The sequence below is a fragment of the Sorex araneus genome, chromosome 11 (assembly GCF_027595985.1).
Source record: "Sorex araneus isolate mSorAra2 chromosome 11, mSorAra2.pri, whole genome shotgun sequence".
Taxonomy (NCBI): domain Eukaryota; kingdom Metazoa; phylum Chordata; class Mammalia; order Eulipotyphla; family Soricidae; genus Sorex; species Sorex araneus.
The window spans coordinates 50179619-50202166 of NC_073312.1; the positions used below are offsets into that span (position 1 = coordinate 50179619).

General features: G+C 41.0%; 1 protein-coding gene and 1 pseudogene across 1 annotated transcript; both read right to left on the reverse strand.

Annotated features, from left to right (window-relative positions):
- Positions 1 to 5806: 5806 nt before the first annotated feature.
- LOC101548389 (interferon-induced protein with tetratricopeptide repeats 2-like) lies at positions 5807 to 7102 on the reverse strand. Its single transcript, XM_012932485.2, has one exon. It carries the CDS (start codon positions 6971 to 6973, stop codon positions 5807 to 5809), a length of 1167 nt encoding a protein of 388 aa, XP_012787939.2. The 5' UTR covers positions 6974 to 7102.
- An 8821-nt stretch (positions 7103 to 15923) lies between these two features.
- LOC129399303 (voltage-dependent anion-selective channel protein 1-like) lies at positions 15924 to 22526 on the reverse strand (annotated as a pseudogene).
- Between the last annotated feature and the right edge of the window lie 22 nt (positions 22527 to 22548).

Below are 22548 nucleotides of genomic sequence, written 5' to 3' on the forward strand. Positions count from 1 at the left end.
CCATGCTATTTCATTCTCCTTCTCGCTCTGGATCTGGATCTCAATCTGGCTTCTCCAGATCTGGCTCTGGGACTGGCCCCCAGCCCACTCTTTCAGCCTAGTTAAATCCCTAAGAATGAGGGGTTGGGGCTTACACATAGGTCTGGTCACAATCAATAGGGGTAAAGTTCTTTCCCTCAGGGGATGCTTCTTCCAGGACAGGTTCTCTTTCAGTAGGATGACCCACCCAAGGGCGGAATCCCATGGGTGTGTTTCTCCTCTCCTTGTCCAACTAACATATAAGCATTCATAATATTAATCATTTTGTATGGACATAGCAAGAGATGCATTAAGCTTATAAAATTGCTCTCCTGGGGTCATCTCAATCTCAGACTACAGTGCTCAGGCTGGATTAGTCTTTTCTATCCCTAGCAGGGTCCTAGTCTTGTCGTTACTTTTGGATCATGACATGGCATGTCCATGATCAAGCTCTTAACTTATAGTTAAGCATTAGGCACTTTGGCCAGGCCCATTTCAATGCCAGGGTAGCACATAACTCACTGCTTGCCCTGGGTTCATCCCGTCCTGCCTTCGGGGTGCTAGGAACTAAGGACAACTGAGGCTTAAGTCGAGAGAGCAGATGCCCGGGAGTGAATAATATTCGAAGCCAATTAAACCCCATGTTACCAAAGCATATTAACAACTGTCTTTCTTTGTTCATACAAAAAGGACATTGTTTTAAAGTAAACTATTCAAAAGACACAAGGAGAGGAGCAAGGCAATATTAACTTACAGGCAATATTAACTTACAATACAAGTTCATTGTCCTAGAAAGTTCTGACCTTACAAATTAATAGAGTCTGATTAGGGGAAAAGCTGATTAACTGGTTGGGGAAGGAAGCATAGAAGTGGTTACGAATAGACAAAGGAATGGGAGTGACTCGGGAGCACCTTGATGGGTGTGGCCGATATACCTAAGCTCCTTGTGGCAAGGGGAACAGGACATACCAATGTTGTCTAGAATTGTTTAGAGATTATAACCAGATATGCCTAAACTCTTTGTGGCAAGGGAGAAAGGACAAACCAATGATATCGTACAGAGATGGTGGTCTGATCCCATCTGGAATTTTGGTTTAGCAGCGGCATTGGTCAGGTGAAACCGTTGATTGAATATGATGTGGTCAATTTTGTTGTGGAACTGTCCACCAGGAGACTCCCATGTCCAACGTTTAGATTTGACCTTCTGGAACTGCGGGTTACCATGGATGGTCTTGGTCAAAATGATGAACTCAGTCTCTCACCCTATTCGTTCTATTCTAGGCCGTGGGTCCCAATGTGGAGTTCTTCGGGTGACCTTCTAGGTCCTATCTTGGCATTAAAACCACCGATAATGACCTTGTAGAAGATGTGGTCTTCTTTACAGAACTTCTCCACATCCATGTAGAACTTCTCAATTTCTTCTCCATCATAGTTGGATGTTGGTGCATAGACAACAAAGATAGAAACTGCCGGTAATGAGCCACATCTATTCAAATGTAAGCATCCAATTCGGGTTGTTAGGCATTCGAACGAATCAATGCTCGTGGCCAAGTTTCTGTTGATGAGGACACTGACACCACTGACGCCTGTACTGTTGCATGTTCCGAGGAACAGTTCTTCAGTGTCGAAAACAGCATGATGTGATCAATGCCCTCTCGTCTCAGTCAATCCAATGATGTGGTACTTGATCTTCTATGCTTGCACCATCATGGATGCTTCCGATGCTAGTGTATGTGCATTAAAAGTGCAGAAAGTCATTTTAGTCCTTCTTCATTGGCAGCCTATTTTGGCCCTGAGATTTTAGCAGCCTCTCCTTGCTTGTCCTTCTCAATGCTGCTGTATTGAGGGCTCCAGGGTCAGGAGAATGAGTCCCATTTTTGTTACTGTTTTTGACATATCAAATATGCCACGTGTAGCTTGCCAGGCTCTGCCATGCGGGTGGCATGTTGGGAGGTGGCCCCCTCCTACTCCTCACTTATCTACAATATTATATACATATGTATATATATGTGTGTGTGTATGTATATATATATATACATAAAACTTCTAGACTCTTTGTATCATCTTCAAAGTGTAGGATAACATGGTTTGTCCTTTTCGCTTTGCCACAGGGAGCTTAGGTTTATTGGGTTACTCTCATCACAGTGCTCCTATTCTTTTGTGCTTATTTGTAACTTCTTTCTCTGTGCTCTGTTGACTTATACATATTGCTTTTCTCTTCTCTTTAAGTCCTTTGCATAGTTAATTCAGAGAAATACCCTTTTTGAACAAGAAGACAGTTAATGCTATGCTTTTGTAACTTGGGAATTAATTGCCTCTGAATAATATTTTCCTCCTGAATATCTGTTCTCTCAACTTAAGCCTCAGTTGCCCTTATATTCCAGAACCCCAAAAGCGGGGCCCCAATGAGGGACTGGATGGACCCAGAGCAAGTGGTGAGCTATGTGCTACCCTGGCATTGAAATGGGCCTGGCCAAAGTGCCATAATGCTTAACTATAAGTTAAGAGCATGGTCATGGACAAATTCTGTCATGATCCAAAAAGTAATAACTAGATTCGGACCCTTGCTAGGGTTAGGAAAGAGTAATCTGGCCTGAGCACTGTAGTCTGAGTCTGTGGCAAGACGTTTCCAGGAGAGCCGCTGTATAAGCCTCAATGTATCTCTTACTGTGTCCATACAAAAATAACTAATGTTAAGATGTTAATTAAAATGTTAATTAAGTTATTGGACTAAGGAGAAGAGGAACACCCTTAGGTGGTATTTCCGCCTTTGAGCCCCTGAGGGGCAGTCAGGAAGGGCTTTCTTATGTTGATTTTGTTATGGGACTGGGTGTAGCATCAGCCCACAGTTCTGGGGATGGAGAGACGAGAGACTTGGAGTGAAGAGAAAGGGGGGGAGCAAGACGGAGTGCGAACTGATGAGCAGGAGAGACAGGAGGAGATGGGAATAAGGGGCAGCATGAGACTAAAATGGGGAGCTCAGAGAGACTGGGGAGAATGGAATAAACGGCAACTGATTAATGAACCGGCTTGACCCCTGTTTCCTCCTTCGTCTGCCCATGGCACGGGTTACCCTGGCTGGGGGAGTGGCCCAAGACTACCTAACCCAGGTGGGGAGGGTCATTAGTTCTTATAATAGGAATTAAAACAAAGCCCAAAGTTTGAAGTTTAGTTTTTGTATATGAAACGGAAAACAATGTTCATCTGTATTTATTGTTCATCCCACTTCCCACCTTTTCTTTTGAGGTTGGTTTTGTTTATTTCTAGTCTGTTTTGTTGTTACTGTCTTCCAACTGCCTTTATCTTTTGATTTTCTTTCTTTTTCTAGTTCCATTATGCATCATGTTGAAGTTGTCCTAATTGTTTTTCAATGCATGTCTTTAGTTTGATACATTTGTGTTTTATCCCTCTTTTTTTTTTATTTCCAGCTTCATACCATTTGATCTGAAAAGATACTTGACATGACTTCAGTTTTCAAAAATTACTGATCTTTGTTTTGTGAACCAATGTAAGGTCTATCTACGAGAATACTTTTAGTGTATCTGAGAAGAATGTGCGTTGTAGTGTTATGAGTTGGAAAGATCTATGTAATACCTAACAAGTTCATCTAATCTAATTTGCCATTTAATTCCATTGTGTCTTCGATAATTTTCTGTCTTTATGATCTGTCTAATGATGTAAGTGGGGTTTTAGAACTTCTCCAATTACTCAGTTGCCATTAATTCCTCTCTTTATGTCTGTTAATATTAATTTTATTTATTTTATGCTCCCATACTGGCCATGTATACATTAATGGTAGTTATGTTAGCTTAATGCATTAATGTTTTTACATATACATATGCAATGCTTATTTTTGTATATTATTACATAAACTGGAAGTTTGGAAGTCTGAAAGTCTATTTTTATCTCATGTAAATATAGTTTTTTAAAATTTTTCTTATTGACTTGTAGTACCTTTCCCCAGTATCTTTACTTTTACTGTATAATTGTCCTTATAACTTAAGCGAGTTTCTTGTTAGAGCATATAGTTGGGGCTTGTTCTTTACTTTTAAATATCTTTACTCATCCAACTCAGTTGGCAGTGATTTCATCACAATAGTTAGGGGCTAATTTTGGTACTGACAGTGAGATGGAAAAGTGACATGTAGACAACATCAAGGAGTTAGGAGTGTATTTAGAGTCCAGTGGGAGTGGAGTTGAGTCTGGGGAACCCCTTATAGGAATGGATACTAAGATCAATAAAGTCTCTGTGACCCCAAGTATGTGCATCAAAACCAACTAATGTCTTCAGTTTACCCATCTCATTAACTGCTCATTTCAGTTTTACCTTCATAGTGGGCTTTTATATATGCATTATGGGTAATAACATGCACATAAACAATTTGGTTATGTAACATGCACCTGTCAGACATTAACCTCAATTCCACCTAAAATTCTTCCCCATAGTCACCTATTTCACCCTAAAGTTACAGTATAAAGGCATAACTCTTTAAGCATAGCAGGGGTGGTTATAATTCACACTGTCAACACACTCCCACTCTTTCGGAGTGCTTGAAGCTCACTTGCTTCGTTGCTACCAAAGTTGTATATGTGATCCTCATATTTTTGCTGATCATGCACAAGAATTAAGGGCTTCTCACCTACTAAGAACATCTGGTAATGTTGTGGTGATGCCCTGATGGCCAGGTGTCATCCTTGTGACAACTCAAATATAAGAAGATTCAAACTTGTTCCCTTTTAAAAGGATGCTACAACAATTGCATCATATAAGCAGACTCAAAGACTACAGTGAGAAAAGAGAGCAAGGGTAGAAAGCTTCAAGGATCTGCATACATATCTCCCCCTGTCCTTTCCACCTTTTTCTTTCCAGGACCCCATTCCAGGAAAGTTTTGGGAAACAGAACATGCAAGGACAAGGTACGCACTTGTATACAGATTTACCATACAGATATCAATGGTTGGGTGCTAAAGGTTTCAGAAAATTCTGAGAATCTGAAAGATTTATGGTATAGAAAAGTGTCAACAAAAGAAGATCACTCCCCTATGTTCCATGGCATTGTAGTTATTTATTGTAGAATTCTTTGACTTGTTTGAGATATCTAGACATGATTACAGTTTATCTTAGGTGCATAATTTCTTTTATTTTTATTTATTTTTTTGCTTTTTGGGTCACACCTGGCAATGCACAAGGGTTACTCCCGGTTTTGCACTCAGGAATTGCACCATATGGCAGTGCTTGGGGGGCTAATATGGAATGCTGGGAATCAAACCCAGGTCAGCCGTGTGCAAGGCAAATGCCCTACCCATTGTACTATTGCACAGCACCAGGTGCATAAGTTCTTAATGCAGAAAAATAGCAAAACTTATTTTATAGAACCTATAATTAAATAATTTAAAAAACGAAATAATTATATAATGTTTTATTTATATAGCCAAAGGTTTTTACACAGTAAAGTGAATTGAACTATAGTTCATACATAGCAATTTTTTAAACTTAAGGTATATAATATGTTGGCTTCATATATTTATATATTATAATATGATTTGTCTATAATTTAATATAATTATCATTATTTGTTTTTAGGAAATAACAAATAATCTTCTAGCAAGACTGTGGCCAGGATCTTAGTCTATGTCTTCACTAAATTTTTTATTAGATCTCAAGTATCAAATAGAGGGGGTGGTGTTCAGTTCTCTTCTAGCTATTCTAGAGATACCATATCCCACATATTGCTTTCTCAACTAAAGATACTAAAGGTCCAAATTTCTCAGAGATTTTACTTACTGACTATATTTGTTTATTTTGCTGCAGAAGGAATTTCAAAAGGTCCAAAGTCTTAGAATCTGTTCTATTTTTAGAAATCCTTTTTTGGGCAATAGCATGCAATTTCCTCTTCATCTCTTTTCTTTGCTTTGATTTAATGTTTATTTTTATGCCCTCCATGTAGTAATGGATGGCATCATCTTCACAGTGCATTTGATATAACTGAAAGTTGCCATATTGTAAATGGAGGTTTTGCTCAGCTAAAGGAGTAAGGTCTTTGCTGAATTCTCGTTGGTAGTAATGTTCTGCTTCATTGTACTCACCAGCAATTGCGTGGAGCAAAGCAAGATTGAGGTTGACGTCTGAGGTATTTCTGTTATCAGCTTTCTTAAAACGATCTATACCTTGTTCTATTTGGTACTGTAATAAGTTTTCACTTTCCTGACACATTCTATTACGTCCCCAAACGTCTTTCTGGACTTTTTCTCTATAAAAAGTCCCAATAATGTAGTGTATGCTAGTATTATTTGGCAACATTTCTGAAGCCCTTTCAAGCAGCTCTATAGCTTTGTCCAGGTCTCCTCCAGTTCGATAAAACTTGGCTGCTTGTTGAAGCACACCTGCTTCATCTGGGCCTTCCCCCAAAAATTCTTCAACTAACTTCTCTCCTTCAGCTTTATTCTTCTTCTGAAGTTTCAGAGCCAGGAGTAATTTAAGATACTTGTTATCAGGATTCAGTTCAATGGCTTCACGCAGAAGATTCATGACATTCACAGGTGCTGGACAGTCACTGGCATGGTGCCTCACAATGGCCAGTCCACTGGCAAATTCTGGGTCATGTGGGTGTTTTTCCAGAGCCTTCTCAAAGCACACTATGGCCCTTTTAAGTTGGTTGTTACCACACTTCAGCCATGCCCACCCTTCCTCAGTGTCCAGCTCAGGACACTCAAGACTGAAAGGATTTGAAAACTTCTCACACACCTGTTTCACCTTGTCAACATAATCCTGAGCTTCATCGAGTTTGCCCAGGTGATAGTTGACCCAGGCATAGTTTCCCCAGGTCACCAGGTTCCTGACTTCTGCCTGGTCAGAGTGCTCTTTCTGGATTGACTTTTCAGCTTGCTGTAAGCATTCCAGAGCAGCCTCTTCTTGACCATCTAAATGTTTTATATAGGCCAACAAGTTGTACATTGTGCCTTTGGACTCAGGGTTTAAAGATTCAATCTGCTCACACACTCTGTCTTCCAGATCCTCTGGGATATTTTTTTCCTTAAGTAAATTCCATGTGAAATGACATTTCAGCTGGGGAAGGATTTGTTCCAGAGAACCATTGGCCTCACTGGAAGAAAATAAATATGGTCACTGTGATACATGCTTTCCAAGCACTGCAACACATTATAAAATTCCAGGTTAATTTAGTGTCAACACTGTGGGGCCATGGGATGCCCAGATATCTAGTCAAGCATTTGTTCTGGGCAAATGATAGGGTTTTCCAAATGGAAGAGCATTCATCCATAGACTAAAGAGAGCAAGGAAAGAAGCTATCAGCTATTTGTTGAGGGGCTGAGTAGAATCAAAGGCAGAGAAAGGTTGGATCAGTGCTACTTGGCTGCTTATGCTGAAACATAGTTTCTTCTCAGCCCAAATTGGAACTTAAACCACAGTGCTCCAGTTCTCAAGTCTTCTGACTTTCCTAGTGCTGTAACACAGGATTATTGAGTCATAAATTGTAGTTATGATCTCCTTATTAGTACTTTTCTTCTAGAAAACTGCCTACTACTCACCTACATTTCCCAAAAGCACAGAGAAGATGCTTTTCTTTTCTCTTTCAGGAGATATGCTCTGCACAGAAACTCACAGAGAAGCTCCTTCACACTGTGTGGGTGGAGGGTCAGATGGTGAGGTGGTAGATGAATGAGGCTGGTGGCTTTCTGGTATTTCGGTAGAAGTGTTAGACTTTTCTCCACACTAAGCACAGTCATACCTGTGCTCAATGTCCTGTTTTGGGAGCCCAGGACTGGAATGAGTTCCTGACTCATGCAAAATGAAGAGGCTTCGTTTTAGGCAAAATAGTGGGAACTTGGGAATGGGACCAAAGTAGTGAGAACTTGAATGCTTGTGTGCATGCCTAGGCCTTGGCAAGGTGCACACACAAGTGTTCAAGGTAAGTAAGTCTACCTCTACTAGTCTACATATACTCGTCTCCACACATCTGTAAGTATTAATACATACACCCATCCCATGCGTACACACATCTGTAAGTATTCTTTGCTCTGACTTGTATAACAGGAGGTACCCCAGAGGGAGCAAAGTAGTGGGGAGAGAAAAGCAGTGAGCTAAGGGATTCTGCTGCCCCATGGACACCAAGATGATCCTTAAGAGGCCAGGAAGAGAGAGAAGGTGGCCACGAGTCCCACCGTCTAGAGCAGGAGCAGAAAGCAAAGTAGCTGAGAAGCAGAGATGCAAGTGAGAAAGAGAGGGGGGAGAGAGAGAGAGAAAGGGAGAGTGCAGTGAGCTGCCAAGGTCTAGGCTGCCAGAGAGGGCCCTTGTTAGGAGGATCCTGAGACAGAGTGTGTGGATTTGAGAGCCCTGAGACAGCGCACAGCTATAGAAAAGAACATCGTTATCATTGCTGCAATAATAACAATGGAAATGTGCGAGGCTCCAACAGTAGATTCCTCCCCCAGGGATGGGAATTACCTGGAATATCCCAAGTACCACAGGTGAAACATCAAACTTTCTAGCTAGTAGGCCTAGTATCACTGGAAAGTCTCTTGGGTCCCTTGAGAACCGATTTCCCTGCCCCCACCCACCACCCCTCAATGAATGCTTTGTGTCAGTTTCAGAGACAAGGGAATGAACCTAAAGCCAGGGAGAGGAGCCAAAGTAGCATTAAGGTTCTTCTTTTTTTTATGTCTTGGAAGTTCATATTATTCTCTTCTTGGTCCTTTGGCTAGACCACAACATTGCTAATATTTGATCTCTTCAGTTAGGATTTCCTAACTAGGTTTAACCTAGTAATTCTATGTGCCTTATACAAAGGGATACAGGTATATGTAAGAGAGCCTACATGAGGAAATAAACATTAAAGCTAAGCTAAACAAATGACACTGAGCAGATTTATTTATAACTTTACAAAACTAATACCCTAATAAGTTGAGCAAACTAGAACAAGTGGATACATTGTAATAAACATTCACCCTACTAAGACTGAGTCAAAAAGAAGTCTGGACAAATCAATTACGAGGGTAGAGATTGGCCAAACCCTGTATATTATAAAAAAAAAAAAGTCTAGAACCAGAGGTTTTATGGTGAACTCTATAAAGTATTAAAGAATTAATAACATTCCTTCTTAAACTTTTCCAAATAATAGTATAGGATGGAACACATACAAACTCATTTTACTGGGCCAGTATCAGGCTGGTACCAAAACCAGTAAGGATGCTTTAAGAAAAAAATTTAGTAAAATCGTGGGGCAGAAAATTAAAGTTTAATAACAAGCTACATTCTTTGAGTTAATAACTATCAGAAAGAGAAAATTTCCTCATAAGCAAATAGTACCATTTATAACAGAATCTAATTAATAAATGTCTAGGAATAAATCTAACCAAGTTGGTGAAAGATACATACATTAAAAGCTACTAGATATTTCTCTTTCTGAGAATGAGAAGCACTATTCTCTACAAGGCAATGGAATGATCAGAGGGTTGTTGTAGCCTCAAGTGCAATCAAGGAATGCTTTCTATTTGCTCACTTAAAAAAAGGTAGATTTCCAACGTTTGCTGAGTTTAATTTTTTCTCAGATGGGGGTAGCAGGTCAAATAAACTTGGGAACCTCTTAGAAGCAGAAGAAAATCCCAAAAATGGAAAGATAGTCATATCAATAAATGAGAAGAATTACTGTTGTTTAAATGGTCATTACACCCAACGCAATCTACATATTTAATGAAGTCCCTCTCAAATTCCCAATAGTTTTTATTGGGAAATAAAAAGGAAATTTTTTGTTTCTGATGCAGAGAGTCTCTTGCCCACACTCCTGGCTGTCTTCCCCAGGGCCCCTCAAAGGGGATGGGCTCCAGCTTCCCTCCCCACCCCGAGCAGAGCTCCTGGCGGCCGAAGACCACTGGAACCTAGCCACAGCCATGCCTGAGGCCCCTCTCCACACGTTTGGACAGGCTTCACGCATGAAGGTACCAGCAGAGGAACCCAGGTGTGTGTAATTCCATCAACAGCCAATATCCAGAGATTTAAAAGCAAGCTCCCAGAACGACGCAGCCACTTTCAGCCATGCGATATCTTGTAGCCTAGTCCTCCCTCTGGGAGAAACTGGCAATCTTCTGAGAGTTTCCTGCCCACATGGGACAGCCTTGAAAGCTTTCCATGGTGTATTCATATGCTAAATCCAGTAACAAGCTGGATCTCATTCCCCTGACCCTGAAAGAGCCTCCAGTGCGACATCATTGGGAGGGCAGAGTCAAGAGAGACTTCTAAGATCTCAGGGAAAGGACTAATTGAGAGGTTACTGAGCCCACTCGAGAAATTGATGATTAATGGGATTTTGTGATCGTGTGAAAAAGGAAATAGAAGAACAATTCTATAATTTTTATAACAACCACAAAAGACTCTGAATATACCAAGAAATATTAGATAGAAACCAAAGCTGAGGACATAATATTTCTGTTTTGAAACTAATTTTTTAAAAAGTCATTGTTGTCAAAATGGTATGATCTTTGTATAAAAACAGAAGCATAATCCTGTGAAGCAGTGTAGGAATTCCAGAAATGCATGCACACACATACATACGTACATAGCTAGATAGATATTTCTTAAATTTATGGAGCCAGAATTTTACTAAAAGAAGAAGAAACTCTTTTCAATAGATACATTGGGAGAATTGCAGAATGAACATTGCCTTAGGACAAACACAAAATCAACTCAAAATGGACTTCAAACCATAAAATTCTTATGACAGTATTTTAGGAGTGAACTATTTGACTCATTCTCAGTAAATATTTTTGTAAATTTGGCATATTTTTATTTTTTAAAACATTTTTATTGAATCAATGTGAGATAGGTCCCTACAAATCTGTTTATGATTGGATTTCAGTCATACAGTATTCCAATACCCATCCCTCCACCAGTGCCCATCTTCTTCTTCTTCTTCTTCTTCTTCTTCTTCTTCTTCTTCTTCTTCTTCTTCTTCTTCTTCTTCTTCTTCTTCTTCTTCTTCTTCTTCTTCTTCATCTTCTTCTTCTTCTTCTTTTTCTTCTTCTTCTTCTTCTTCTTCTTCTTCTTCTTCTTCTTCTTCTTCTTCTTCTTCTTCTTCTTCTTCTTCTTCTTCTTCTTCTTCTTCTTCTTCTTCTTCTTCTTCTTCTTCTTCTTCTTCTTCTTCTTCTCCTCCTCCTCCTCCTCCTCCTTCTCCTCCTCCTCCTTCTCCTCCTTCTCCTTCTCCTCCTCCTTCTCCTCCTCTTCCTCCTTCTTCTCCTCCTCCTTCTCCTCCTTCTTTTCCTCCTCCTCCTACTCCTCTTCCTCCTTCTCCTCCTCCACGCCTCCTCCTCCTCCTCCTCCTCCTCCTCCTCCTCTTCCTTCCCCTCCTCATTCTCTCAATTTGGCATGTTTTTAAAATCACTGCATGACAGGCATTATTCAAACCACTCCTATCCACACATCCTCCAGTAACAGAGGTTGATATGGCTTTCAATGCATTTCAGGTCTCAGCATAGTTAAGAAAACCTTCTTCTGACATTCCCAATTGCTCCAGACACATGAAAACATAGGCTACAGCAAACACTTTTGGGTAAGTTGATTTCAAGGTCTTAGACAGGCAAGGTCTTGTTCTCTGATCAACCCATTCACACAGACCCAGCTAACATCACTCATGTCCAGGAACCTAAATCAGGGGAAAGGGCACCCTGAGGTAAACAGCAGCAGATTTCTTCCCTCAAACCCTTCCAAGTTATGAACCTGGAAAATATTTGATTCACGATACTACTTTTCTAAGGCCCAGAGAAAATCTAGGACCCATTACTTTACACAGTTATTCCCTCAGCATGTCTCTAGAAATGTTTGGTTGGGTAAGGCATTATTTTCACTCAGGTCTCCTTTTCCCAAGGCTCTATCTGGTGCTGACTTTTAGCATGTATCTATGCATTCTAAAAATTGAGGTTTATTAAGGCTTTATTTTACATACAAATAAATGCACTTATTATAAGTGTTGAGTTTTGACAAATATATTTATTCAAGTACCACCCAGTATCACTCACCATAGACTCCAAGTGTTATCTGCAAAGCTTTTCCTCTATACTTCCTAATCAATCCTAAACACACTCTCCTCGTTCCAAGACACTAGACAGTTCATCTTAGAAGAGAGATTCAATCATTACTTTTGGAATATATAGTATTATCTGATTCTCAGCAGCTCTTACCATAGCAATCAAAATAAATTCTAAATTTTGAGATTATTTTTCACATAAGAATTTGTAAACATCCATATATAAAAATTGTTTTCCAATTTGAAGTGATCAATATTTCAGAGCAAAGCTCCCCTCAACGTGATTTAAATTTAAAGCACCAATCCCCTCCTTGATAATACATGCTCAAAAGAAATGCTTCTTTTAATAATTTTAAATTTTTAAAAAGCATCTTTTTTGTCTGTTTAAAAAAAACCACAACAGAAAAATCCATACAGAGTACTCTCAGGGCTGGAGTGATAGCACAGCGGGTAGGGCGTTTGCCTTGCATGCGGCCAACCCGAGTTCGAATCCCAGCATCCCATATGGTCCCCAGAGCACCACCAGGAGTAATTCCTGAGTGTAGAGCCAAGTGTAACTCCTGTGCATCGCCGGGTGTGACCAAAAAAAAAAAAGGCAAAAAAAAAAAAGAGTACTCTCACGTGTAACTCTATATCAGCAACCACGGGCTACTCCTGTGAAGCTTCCCCCATTCCAAATCATGATGCCCAGCTCCACTCTGTGAAGAATCTAGAAACCTGAATCTTCACATCACAAACAGCCACAGAAACAAAATTCCCAAAGTGATAAAGGAACGTTTCTTCTACAAACAATAAGACAACACATTCCACTGCATCCCAGAAACTGTTTACAACGTGTTCCCAAATCAGGATTACTGAACCTTCCTGTCTCACTGACCTCATGATGGCAATTGCTTCACTTGTTCTGGAAGACTAGCTTCAAGCTGATTTCTTCTTTGGAAATCTTGCTAGTCTGCTTGAATCTACTTCCCAAGGCACAATATAAAGGAGATGGAAGGTGTGGATGTGGCAAGGTGAATCCAGTGTTGCTTCTTATCTGTTGCTGAGTAGTTAGTTGACTTATGAAAAGGAAGTGGGAATAGAAATGGAAACTTGAAAATGAAGAGGAGGAAAAGAAAACTTAGACTGATGTTTGTGATGATTCATCCCAAAGACATTGTTATAAATATTCTGAAATGATTGCTGCCACATGAAAGCAGCCTAGGACTTTGACCTTAAACCTGGGATGGACTTCAGTAGACAGTATGTTTCATAAAACCCATAGGAGATCTTGTTCAAGATAAAATTTTTGAAAAGTAGTTTACTTCCAGTGAACTTATTTGTGGGAAACAATTTGCATCCAAAAAATGGAACTAAGTTTGTGTGTTCAGATGCCCTTGCCATGGTTACCCATTTGAATGGGTTTGGAGTCCTTGTTTAGTGATTTAAATTCTACTTTTTCCCCACACTAAATACAGAAAGCTAAGTCCTGGAGAAAACCACCACATTTAGATCTTTGAAGTCTGACAGGATCATTTATTTTTCCTAGGGGTAGAATAGGACATAGAACAACAAGTAGTGTTGTTTAATGACTATCTAGCTAGATGATAGATTCTGGTGTTTGTGCTTTGTTTTTCAAAAGGTTGATATTTACCCTGACAGATTTTCTCTTCAGTTTTCAAAAACTCTCAATCATATTCATAAAAATCTTAACGCTGATTAATCAGACAGGTCAAAGGGTTCCTTCATTCCTTTAGCAGTCATAGCATCCTGTGTAAAAAAACAGTCATGTTGTTTTTCCAACAACAGGGAGACTCACTTGGAGTTCAGGGGTTGTTGTTGTGTTCAGGGAAAGAAACCTGTAATGTCAAAAGAAAAACAATTGGAGTCGTGTTAAAATAGTCTGGAGAAGGATGAAGTGATAGTACAGTGGCAGACTGGGGATCAGTTGCTGGCATTCTCTCTGGTCCCCTGAGCCTGGCATGAATCATTTGTGTATACAGTATCAAGGGGAACCTCAGAGCATTGCCAAGTGTGGTCCCCAACGCAAAAATTAAAATAGTCTGGAGAAACCCATTGTAGACTAAGTTCTTTTCTGATCCCTCTTAAACTATGTCTGATTCTGTGCCCCCCAAAAAAACTGATTTTACCATGGCAGGGAGACAGGAGTGGGGGTGGGGTTTTAGCAAGGCCCCTAAAACAATGATAGAAGGAAGCAGACAGACCTTCTGGTGGAGCATCTGGGGTTGGAATGTTGTATAAGGAGCCTCCATCATTAGTATAGTAAATCACAGTGATTAAACTAAAAACTAAAAAAGTGAAGAAAAAAAACAAAATCTCCAATATTTGGAGTAGTCAATTAGGAGTGCATTCTATATCAAGAATTGAGGAAAAGAACCTTTATCTACTTGTACTTTATCTACTTGTAACCCCTCCACTGACCACTTTCATGCTGTAGTTTATTCCATCTGTTTTCATCTCTTACCTTTTCCTCTAGTACCTCATGTTTCTTCCTCGCGCCCCCCCAATAAGAATCACCACTCTGGGTTCTCCCCTTGGGGAATGTTTTAATTTTCTACCTAAATCTTTGTATGCTGAATTACCAATTTCTTACTCCTAAAGAAGCAGATTTCTTTGAACCTTCTATTATTGAAGGTTAACTCAACAAAGTGTGTTCTTTCTTGCTCTAAGATGTACAATTATCCTTGGTTTTCTCTTCTCAATTTCTATTTCTCCTCTTGTACTTCTTTCTTTTGTCCCTGTCCCTTTCCTTTCTTTTTCCCACCACCATAGTTTGATATAGCTGTTTCACAAAGAGGATATGCAGATTTCCAATGACTAAGGAGAGTCCTGGAGGAAAATTTGACTCAGAAACCTTGTCATGGAGATTTTAACATTTAAAATGAAACTCAGAATGAAAACGGTAGGGAAGAATCAAATCCACTCATTTTCTTTAGGTGGACAGATGTTCTCTTGTTATTATTTTTTATTATTATATTATTATTAATTGAGGGATCCCACGAGGTGCTGAGGGTGAAGGAGACATGATGGGAGGGAAACTGGGGACACTGGTGCTGGGAAATGTTCACTAGTGGAGGGTCGGGCTTTGGAACACTGTTTGACTGAAACCAAATTATGAAGTCTTTTTTTCAATATTTTATTCAAGTTTTATTTTTAAATGATGTTAATTATAGCATTTGAAGGGAGGATCTAATTTCACACAAAATGGAAGACTCTAAAATGTACCCATTAAAATGCTAAAAAAAACCCAAACCAAAACCTAGTGTCGAAGATACAACCCAAGAGTTCAATTGAAATCCCGGGGTTCTCCCTGTGTGATTGGTCACAGAGCTCTTCCCAGCAGACAGCTGGAGCTCTCTGAAGCTGTTTCATAGTCTGGCTCCAGAGTGAAAAAAACCACAACGTCAGAAGAAAATAAGTCCTGAATTATTGGCTTCATCATATCCACCCTCGCCACCCCAAAGTGGCACAGAAGAAACAGTTACCACACCGTGGTGCAACTACTTTGGTGTAAAGGAGGTGATGGGCTGGGTGGATGCGGGTCACGAAGATCTGTGTAAAAATGTCTCTTTCAGATGAATCTGTACACACCATCGAACTTCAGATTGAGCCTCTCCATGATTAGGCCAGGGAACCAAGGTTTAATTCTCAGGAAATCACAATTTCATTCATTTAGTCAATGAGCATTTACAGTGTCTATGAATGATCAGTTCCCACTTGCAGACATTTCTAGATTAAAAAAAAAAAGGAACCTGACATCTCTAGAGGGGCTGTCAAATTCCTCCTTCCTGCCCCCAAGTCTACAGCTAAAATGACTTTTTTTTTTTGAATTGGATTTTTCTGTACCTCTGAAAGGGTAACACTTTTAAGCTGAATCATCTTGAACCTGGAGGTCTAACATGATATTCAGCAATACTTACATCACAGACAGACAACATTTAAAAGGTACACTAAATTCTGAAGGTAGCTATGTTGTAAAATAGTTTAAAATTAAATGATTGTACAGTATTCATTTATGCTTGAAATTCCAGTCCTAGACCAAGCTTGTGGCCACCCGCGTTGACATTCTTGCTGTCCAGCAGAGCTGACAGTGTCAGTTTGATACCTGGCTTTAGGGTCTGAGTGTATCCTGAGCCTATCAGACTGGAATTGTTCACTTTAGCCGACAAGCAGGCATCGGGGTCGATCTTATACTTGGCAGCTATGCTGAAGTGAGTGTTGCTGTTGCCTGCGGTCCAAGCGAGATTACCGGTCATCTCCAACTTCTTGTTCGCCTTCTGGTATATGGGGCCACCAAACTCTGTCCCGTCATTTACGTTCGTGTGAAACTGGAACTCATCAGTCTTGTAGTCGACCGCAAAGTTGCTCTGGGTCACTCATGACTTTGCAGTCTCAAAGTTCATCTGGTAGCCCCCCAGCCAGCCCTCCTTGGCCAGCTCGAGGGCGCCCCGGATGGAAGGCCCAGTGATGACGTAATCCACGTCGCAGCCCAGGTTGATGTGTTCCCGTTTGTACCCTGTCTGGATTTTAGCATTTTTCTTCCCCAGTGTTTGGAGAGAAGGATGACTCAAAGGGCAGCTTCAGGCCACGTGTGCGCTGGTCTTCTACGGTGATCTCGTTGCCTAGCGTGTTGTCCGTGTTCCATTTCTCAGTGAACGTGAGTCCAGACTTGGTCCACCGGTACTTGGTTTCCAGGCTGCCTGTCACCTTGGTGGTCTCTGTGCTGGCGGAACCTGAGCTTGTAAATTCCAATCCGCTCTCAGATTTTGTTTCCAAATGGAGCTTTACTAAACCAAACCCATAGCCCTTGTTGAAGATATCTCGGGCAGGTTTGCCTAGATCAACGTATGTGGGAGGCACAGCATCTTCTGCTCGGAGGTGCTGGCCCGGGCTCCGAGGCGGCTACAGCTGGGGCTGTAGTGGGCTATGAACAGTTTTGTAAAGATCTACCTCAGAGCGATTCAATAATAAAATCTTTTATTTTTAAATTCTTTTATTAATTCACCATGCGGAAAGTTACAAAACGTTCAGGTTAAAATCTCAGCTATACAATGCTCAAACACCCATCCCTTCACCAGTGCACACATTCCACCACCAAGAATCACGATATATCTCCCCCCTTCCCCCACCTCCCCAGCCCCCCACCCCGCATGTGTAACTGGTAAATTTCACTTTACTTTCACTTTACTTTGATTACATTCAATATTTAAACAAAAAAATTCTCTTCAATAATAAAATCTTTAAATAGATAAATAAATAAAACAATTAGGCGACCAAGCTGAGTTTTAAAATGTAGGGTTTATATCTCTAAGCCAAGGGGACATGCATATTCAGACAGGAGAAAGCAAGACCATGGTTTACCCAGGCAACAAAGGGTAAGTTCACACAAGGGCATGGTGCCAGCAGGCTCTTATGCCTTTCCAACCAGGCTTAGTTCTAATAGTGAGTAGTGCTTCAGGCTGCTGCCTGATTCGATGCAGTAAGGTGGGGAGGAACAGAAACCATAAAACACTTAAAAGTCACTCTTGAGCTTCCCACTCTGTGGTGGGAGGAGAGAGGAACAGAGGTTGGACTCCAAAGGACTTTTCCCTTGGCTTCTCCCCTAGCTAAAGCAGTCTAGTGGCTAGAGACAAAAGCAGAGCTCATGGGCCTAAAAGGGCTCTGGCTACAAGGAGGGGGTTGGGGGAAAGGACAACATGTCTTAACAGCCATAATAAATTGTAAAAAACTAAGGCTCGCCAAGGGGTGAACGCACTCGCGGGCTCTCGGGGCGGCTCTGTCTCACCGCCCGCGTTCGGTACCCCGGAACCGCTGTGTGTGCTGTTGGTCAAGGGTAGGCGACGGAAGGAAGAAGTCCAGACTGGTTGCTCGATCAGTTTATTTCATTCTCTCTCCCTGCTTCTCTCCCGGCTCTCAGTCTCTCTCTGGATCTCTGGATCTGGCCCCCCCATCCCACTCTTACAGCCTAGTTAAATCTCCCCAGCATGAGGGGGTTGGGGCGTACACGTAGGTATGGTCACAATCAATAGGGCAAGGTCCTTTCCCTTAGGGGATGCTTCTCCTAGGACTTAATTCTCTTTCAGCAGGAGGATCCACCCAAGGGCGGAGTCCCATGAGTGTGTTTCTCTTCTCCTCAGCCAGCAAACATATAAGAATCCATAATATTAATCATTTTGTATGGATACAATAAGAGATGCATTAAAGCTTATAGAATTGCTCTCCTGGGACCATCTCAATCTCAGACTACAGTGCTCAGGCCAGGTCAGTGTTTCCTATCCCTAGCAGGGTCCTAGTCTCATCATTACTTTTGGATCATGACAGCATTTGTCTATGATCAAGCTCTTAACTTATAGTTAAGAGTTAGGCACTTTAGCCAGGCCCATCTTGATGCCAGGGTAGCACATAACTCACCACTTGCCCTGGATCTGTCCCGTCCCACGTCGGGACCCTGCTTTTGGGGTGCTAGGAACTGAGGGCAACTGAGGCTTAAGTGGAGAAAGCAGATACCCGGGAGGGAATAATATTCGGGGCCAATTAAATCCCAAGTTACAAAAGCGTAATATTGTCTTCTTGTGTCCATACAAAAAGGACATTGCTTTAAAGTAAATTATTCAAAAGGCACAAGAAGAGGAGAAAGGCAATATTAACTTATATAATATAAAATCAGTATCCTAGGAAGGTCTGACCTTACAAATTAGCAGAGTCAGATTAAGGGAAAGCCTCGGATTAACTGTTTTGGGGAAGAGAGGATAGAGAAGTGATTATAGCTAAACAAAGGGTTGGGAGAGATTTGGGAACACCTTGATGGGTGAGACTGGGGTAAGCCTAAACTCCGGGAAAAACCGGGACAAGCTACTCAAGGCAAGGGGGGAGAGGACAAAGTACTGTCATCCTACAATAAATAACATAATAAAACAGGACCCAGAAGATAGGAGAGCAGTTAGGGTGGATGCCTACCATCCCGAACATCTCAGAGTACTCTTGAGAATCTCCAGGTACAGTTCTCAAGGCCCAAGAGATTCAGTGCAAACAGGATATCCCCGGCTCCGCTGGACTAGAGCTATTACCGACTGGATACCACTGGACATCAAAAGACCATGTGGCCGCCCACTTACGAGATGTTCAGATTTCTTCTCAAAACCCTGAAAGAACAGTTTGAGGCTCTTCGTGTTCCTGGAGCAGGCAGATACCATTGGACTACACTAGCATGCAATAAGGATGAATGGAGACCTTACTGGCGCCCGCTGAAGCACATCGAAGATCAACAGGATGACAAGTCATACAAGTCATTGTCATATTGTATTCCTCCTTATGGGTATGCCTTATATATGCATCTGTTCTTTTGTTGATAGATCCTTTTTGGGCTATTTTGAATCTAGGAACCTCCTTATGTAATTGGATTGAATATATATTATTAACATACAATCATATATGATTATATGTAATTGTTAAAATATCTAATGGTATCGCTGGGTCATATGTTCGCTACATTTAATCATCTGCTGTTGATTGCCTTTCCAAACTGGTGCGCCGTTTTACATAAAGGATTTTAGTCATTTTCCCTCTTGGCAGCGTCCTATGGGGTTGGAGATTACCAGTAATGAGGCAATCCCCCTTCCCAACCACATTCATACAAAGTTTACCTTTTTCTGAGTTGTAGAACATAGTTGAATTAACATGACTTTCAGCAATCTCAGACCCTCTTTATTTTTTTGCTTTCTAGGACTAAATCTGGCAATGTCCAGAGGATAATCCTAACTTAGTGCTCAGGGGCTGCTCATAGCAATGTTTTGGGGTCTATGTGTTGATATTGAGCCAACCCACCTACAAAGCATGTTTTAGTCCATGGAGTCTTCCTGGCCTTCATAGCAATTTTCTTCTACCAACAGATAGTGCTCAATATAGCAGACACAGACTTTAGGACTTATGATAGAAACTTTCATCAAGTCTTGAACTCACCTGGATGCTGGTGTCTCAAAAGCAAAACCAGTAACCCTATTTATTCCTTTGTCCCCTGTTATTCATTCAAATAGAACCAAAGCAAGAATTTGACACCTAGTAAGTCCCTGAGTTGTGATAGGTGTGGCCCAACCCCTTCCTGCTTCCCAAATTTTAATCACTCTAGCCCTTGCTTCTTATTTGAATTTAGAGTGGACCACACCCAGTCAGGCTCAGGGATTTACTTGAGCAGAAAAGAAAACTATCATCACTCTGGGCCATGCTTCTTGTTGTTGTCTTTTGCATAGGCCAGAGGGATTGGGATATTTTAGGGTGTTTCCATGTGTAAAATTTCTGCCCTCACACAAAATTTTATTATTTTTTTTATTTATTTATTTTTTAAATTTAATTTTATTTTATTAAATCAGCGTGTGGAAGATTACAATGCTTTCGGGCTTAGGTCTCAGTTATACAATGCTGAAACAACCATCCCTTCACCAGTGCCCATATACCACCACCAAAAAAAAAAAAAAACCCACACAGTACACCTCCCATCCCGCCCCCCCACCCCCTACCTGGTAACTGATAAGTTTCATTTTACATTCTGTTTACTTTGGTTACATTCAATATTTCAACACAAACCTCACTATTGTTGTTAGGAGTACCCCACTAGATTCAGACCTACTGTGAAGGACAAATAAGGTCGCGCGGCCGCGCGGTTTTGAATTTCTGTACTTTAACAAGAAGTCCAGGGAGATTTCTTCCAGATATTAGATAATTGCAGGCTTGAAAACACAATCTGTGGCCGTCTTAATATGGCGGCCACCGCACCCTTCATCCCCAGAGAGAAAGAGGCGAGAGAGAGAAATACCTTTCCCCTCCCGGGCGGGCACGGGGCCGAGGCTTAGTTCTCAGGCTGGAGACATTCTTCGAGGAGTTGCTCACACCGAAAGAGGTTTTGCTGGGTCTGGATTCACGATTGTACAGCTGCGGAGAGGCCGCACATGCGTGCGGCCCCCGGGATCACATCTCGGCGGTGGGAGGGGGACCCCACACAAAATTTTAAACAAAGATGTTCAGTCCAAAGTGATGGATATTTTTTAGCTTTTTGGGACCTCACCCAGTAGTTCCATAAATGTCTTTCCTAACTTTCCCACCCTTTTACTTTCAGAATCCTGTATTTGGAAGGTTTTAATGACAGTCACAGAAGGATATGTTTACATACATGTGTGGTGCTTACTTTAGTATACTGAAGTTATGAATGTTCTTTACTCGGGTCTCTGTACCTTTCAGTCTAACCTTCGACTCATAACTCTCAGAGATTTCTCATGTGTGTAACAGATCTAATGATCAATTATTCATGCAAAGTGAAGTAAGCCTTCCCTTGCCTTTCAGTACTTGTCCTTTCAGTCCACTGAAACGGGTTTACCTTTGTAACTGGTATTTGGCATTGGAGAAAGCAAGGCCAACTGATCTAGAAGATTCATGACTTCTTGCCAATTTTACTCCTTATTTAACTCTTCAATCTGCATGTAGATCACCTCCAGGATGAGGAAATGGAATCAGTGACAAGTCACTTTTCTCTGATGGAGGTCAGAAGAGAGAATTTGGATGGACGCACAAGTTGTAAGGAGTTGAACAGAGAGAAGTGCAAATGCCCATCCAATGTCAGTGGTCAATGGGCAGTGTGGGGTTTGGTGTTTTTGTACCCAAGGGTGCATGAGGAAGGTGACAGGTGTAAGTTGAATGCCTGATACTTAAGGCTATAGAAAAAAAGATTGGCATATTCAGTAGTTTTCATTGTAAAACCACTGATTATGTAATTATATAGAGTCAATTGATATCCAGGCTAGCGTTTCATTTATCAATAGGTGAAAGATTAAAAGTACAACTAAATTTGAGAAGGGCCTCAACACCCCTTTATGTACTATCACATCGTTTTTTTGAAATAAAACCGATGACTTTTATAAAAAAAAGTAATTTTATTGTCATTAGTTTAGTTACAGACATTCAATATTCCAACACTAGTCTATGACCATTGCACCTTCCCATCACCATTATTCCAATTTTCCCAACCACTTCTTGATCTGTCCCCATGGCAGACCCTCAATGATTATTTTTTCCATTGCATGTCATAGATAATTTGCTAAAAGGATGATCCAATAATGGTTCCTTAGAAGAAAGTCTCTCACCATGGAGCCCTTGGGCCCTTGTATAAAAGATTACAAAGATGTTCTTATACATTAAGACTTCTGAGTTTATGTTTTGTTTATTAAGATTGGGTGCCTTCTATATTGCATCCCATCTAATCTGCTGTGCTCTCTGGTTTTTTTGTGTTATAGAGTTTGAGATCACGTGGCGACATTTTCAGATGAGGCTCATCGGAGCAACAGAGTCTAGCTGGAAGGCAGCTATGCTCACTATTAAACCACCAACGCAAAGCAGAGTCTTGCTGGGAGCACAGTGGCAATTGTGGAAGGTGGAGATTTTCAGCTGCTGGTGCTCTGTTTGAATGGGTTCGGGGGACTGACACATTGCCCCTCTTCCTGGTTGCCCT

Excerpts from the sequence above, each read along its gene's own strand:
- LOC101548389 (XM_012932485.2), bottom strand. The coding sequence starts at position 6,973 with ATGTACAACTTGTTGGCCTATATAAAACATTTAGATGGTCAAGAAGAG.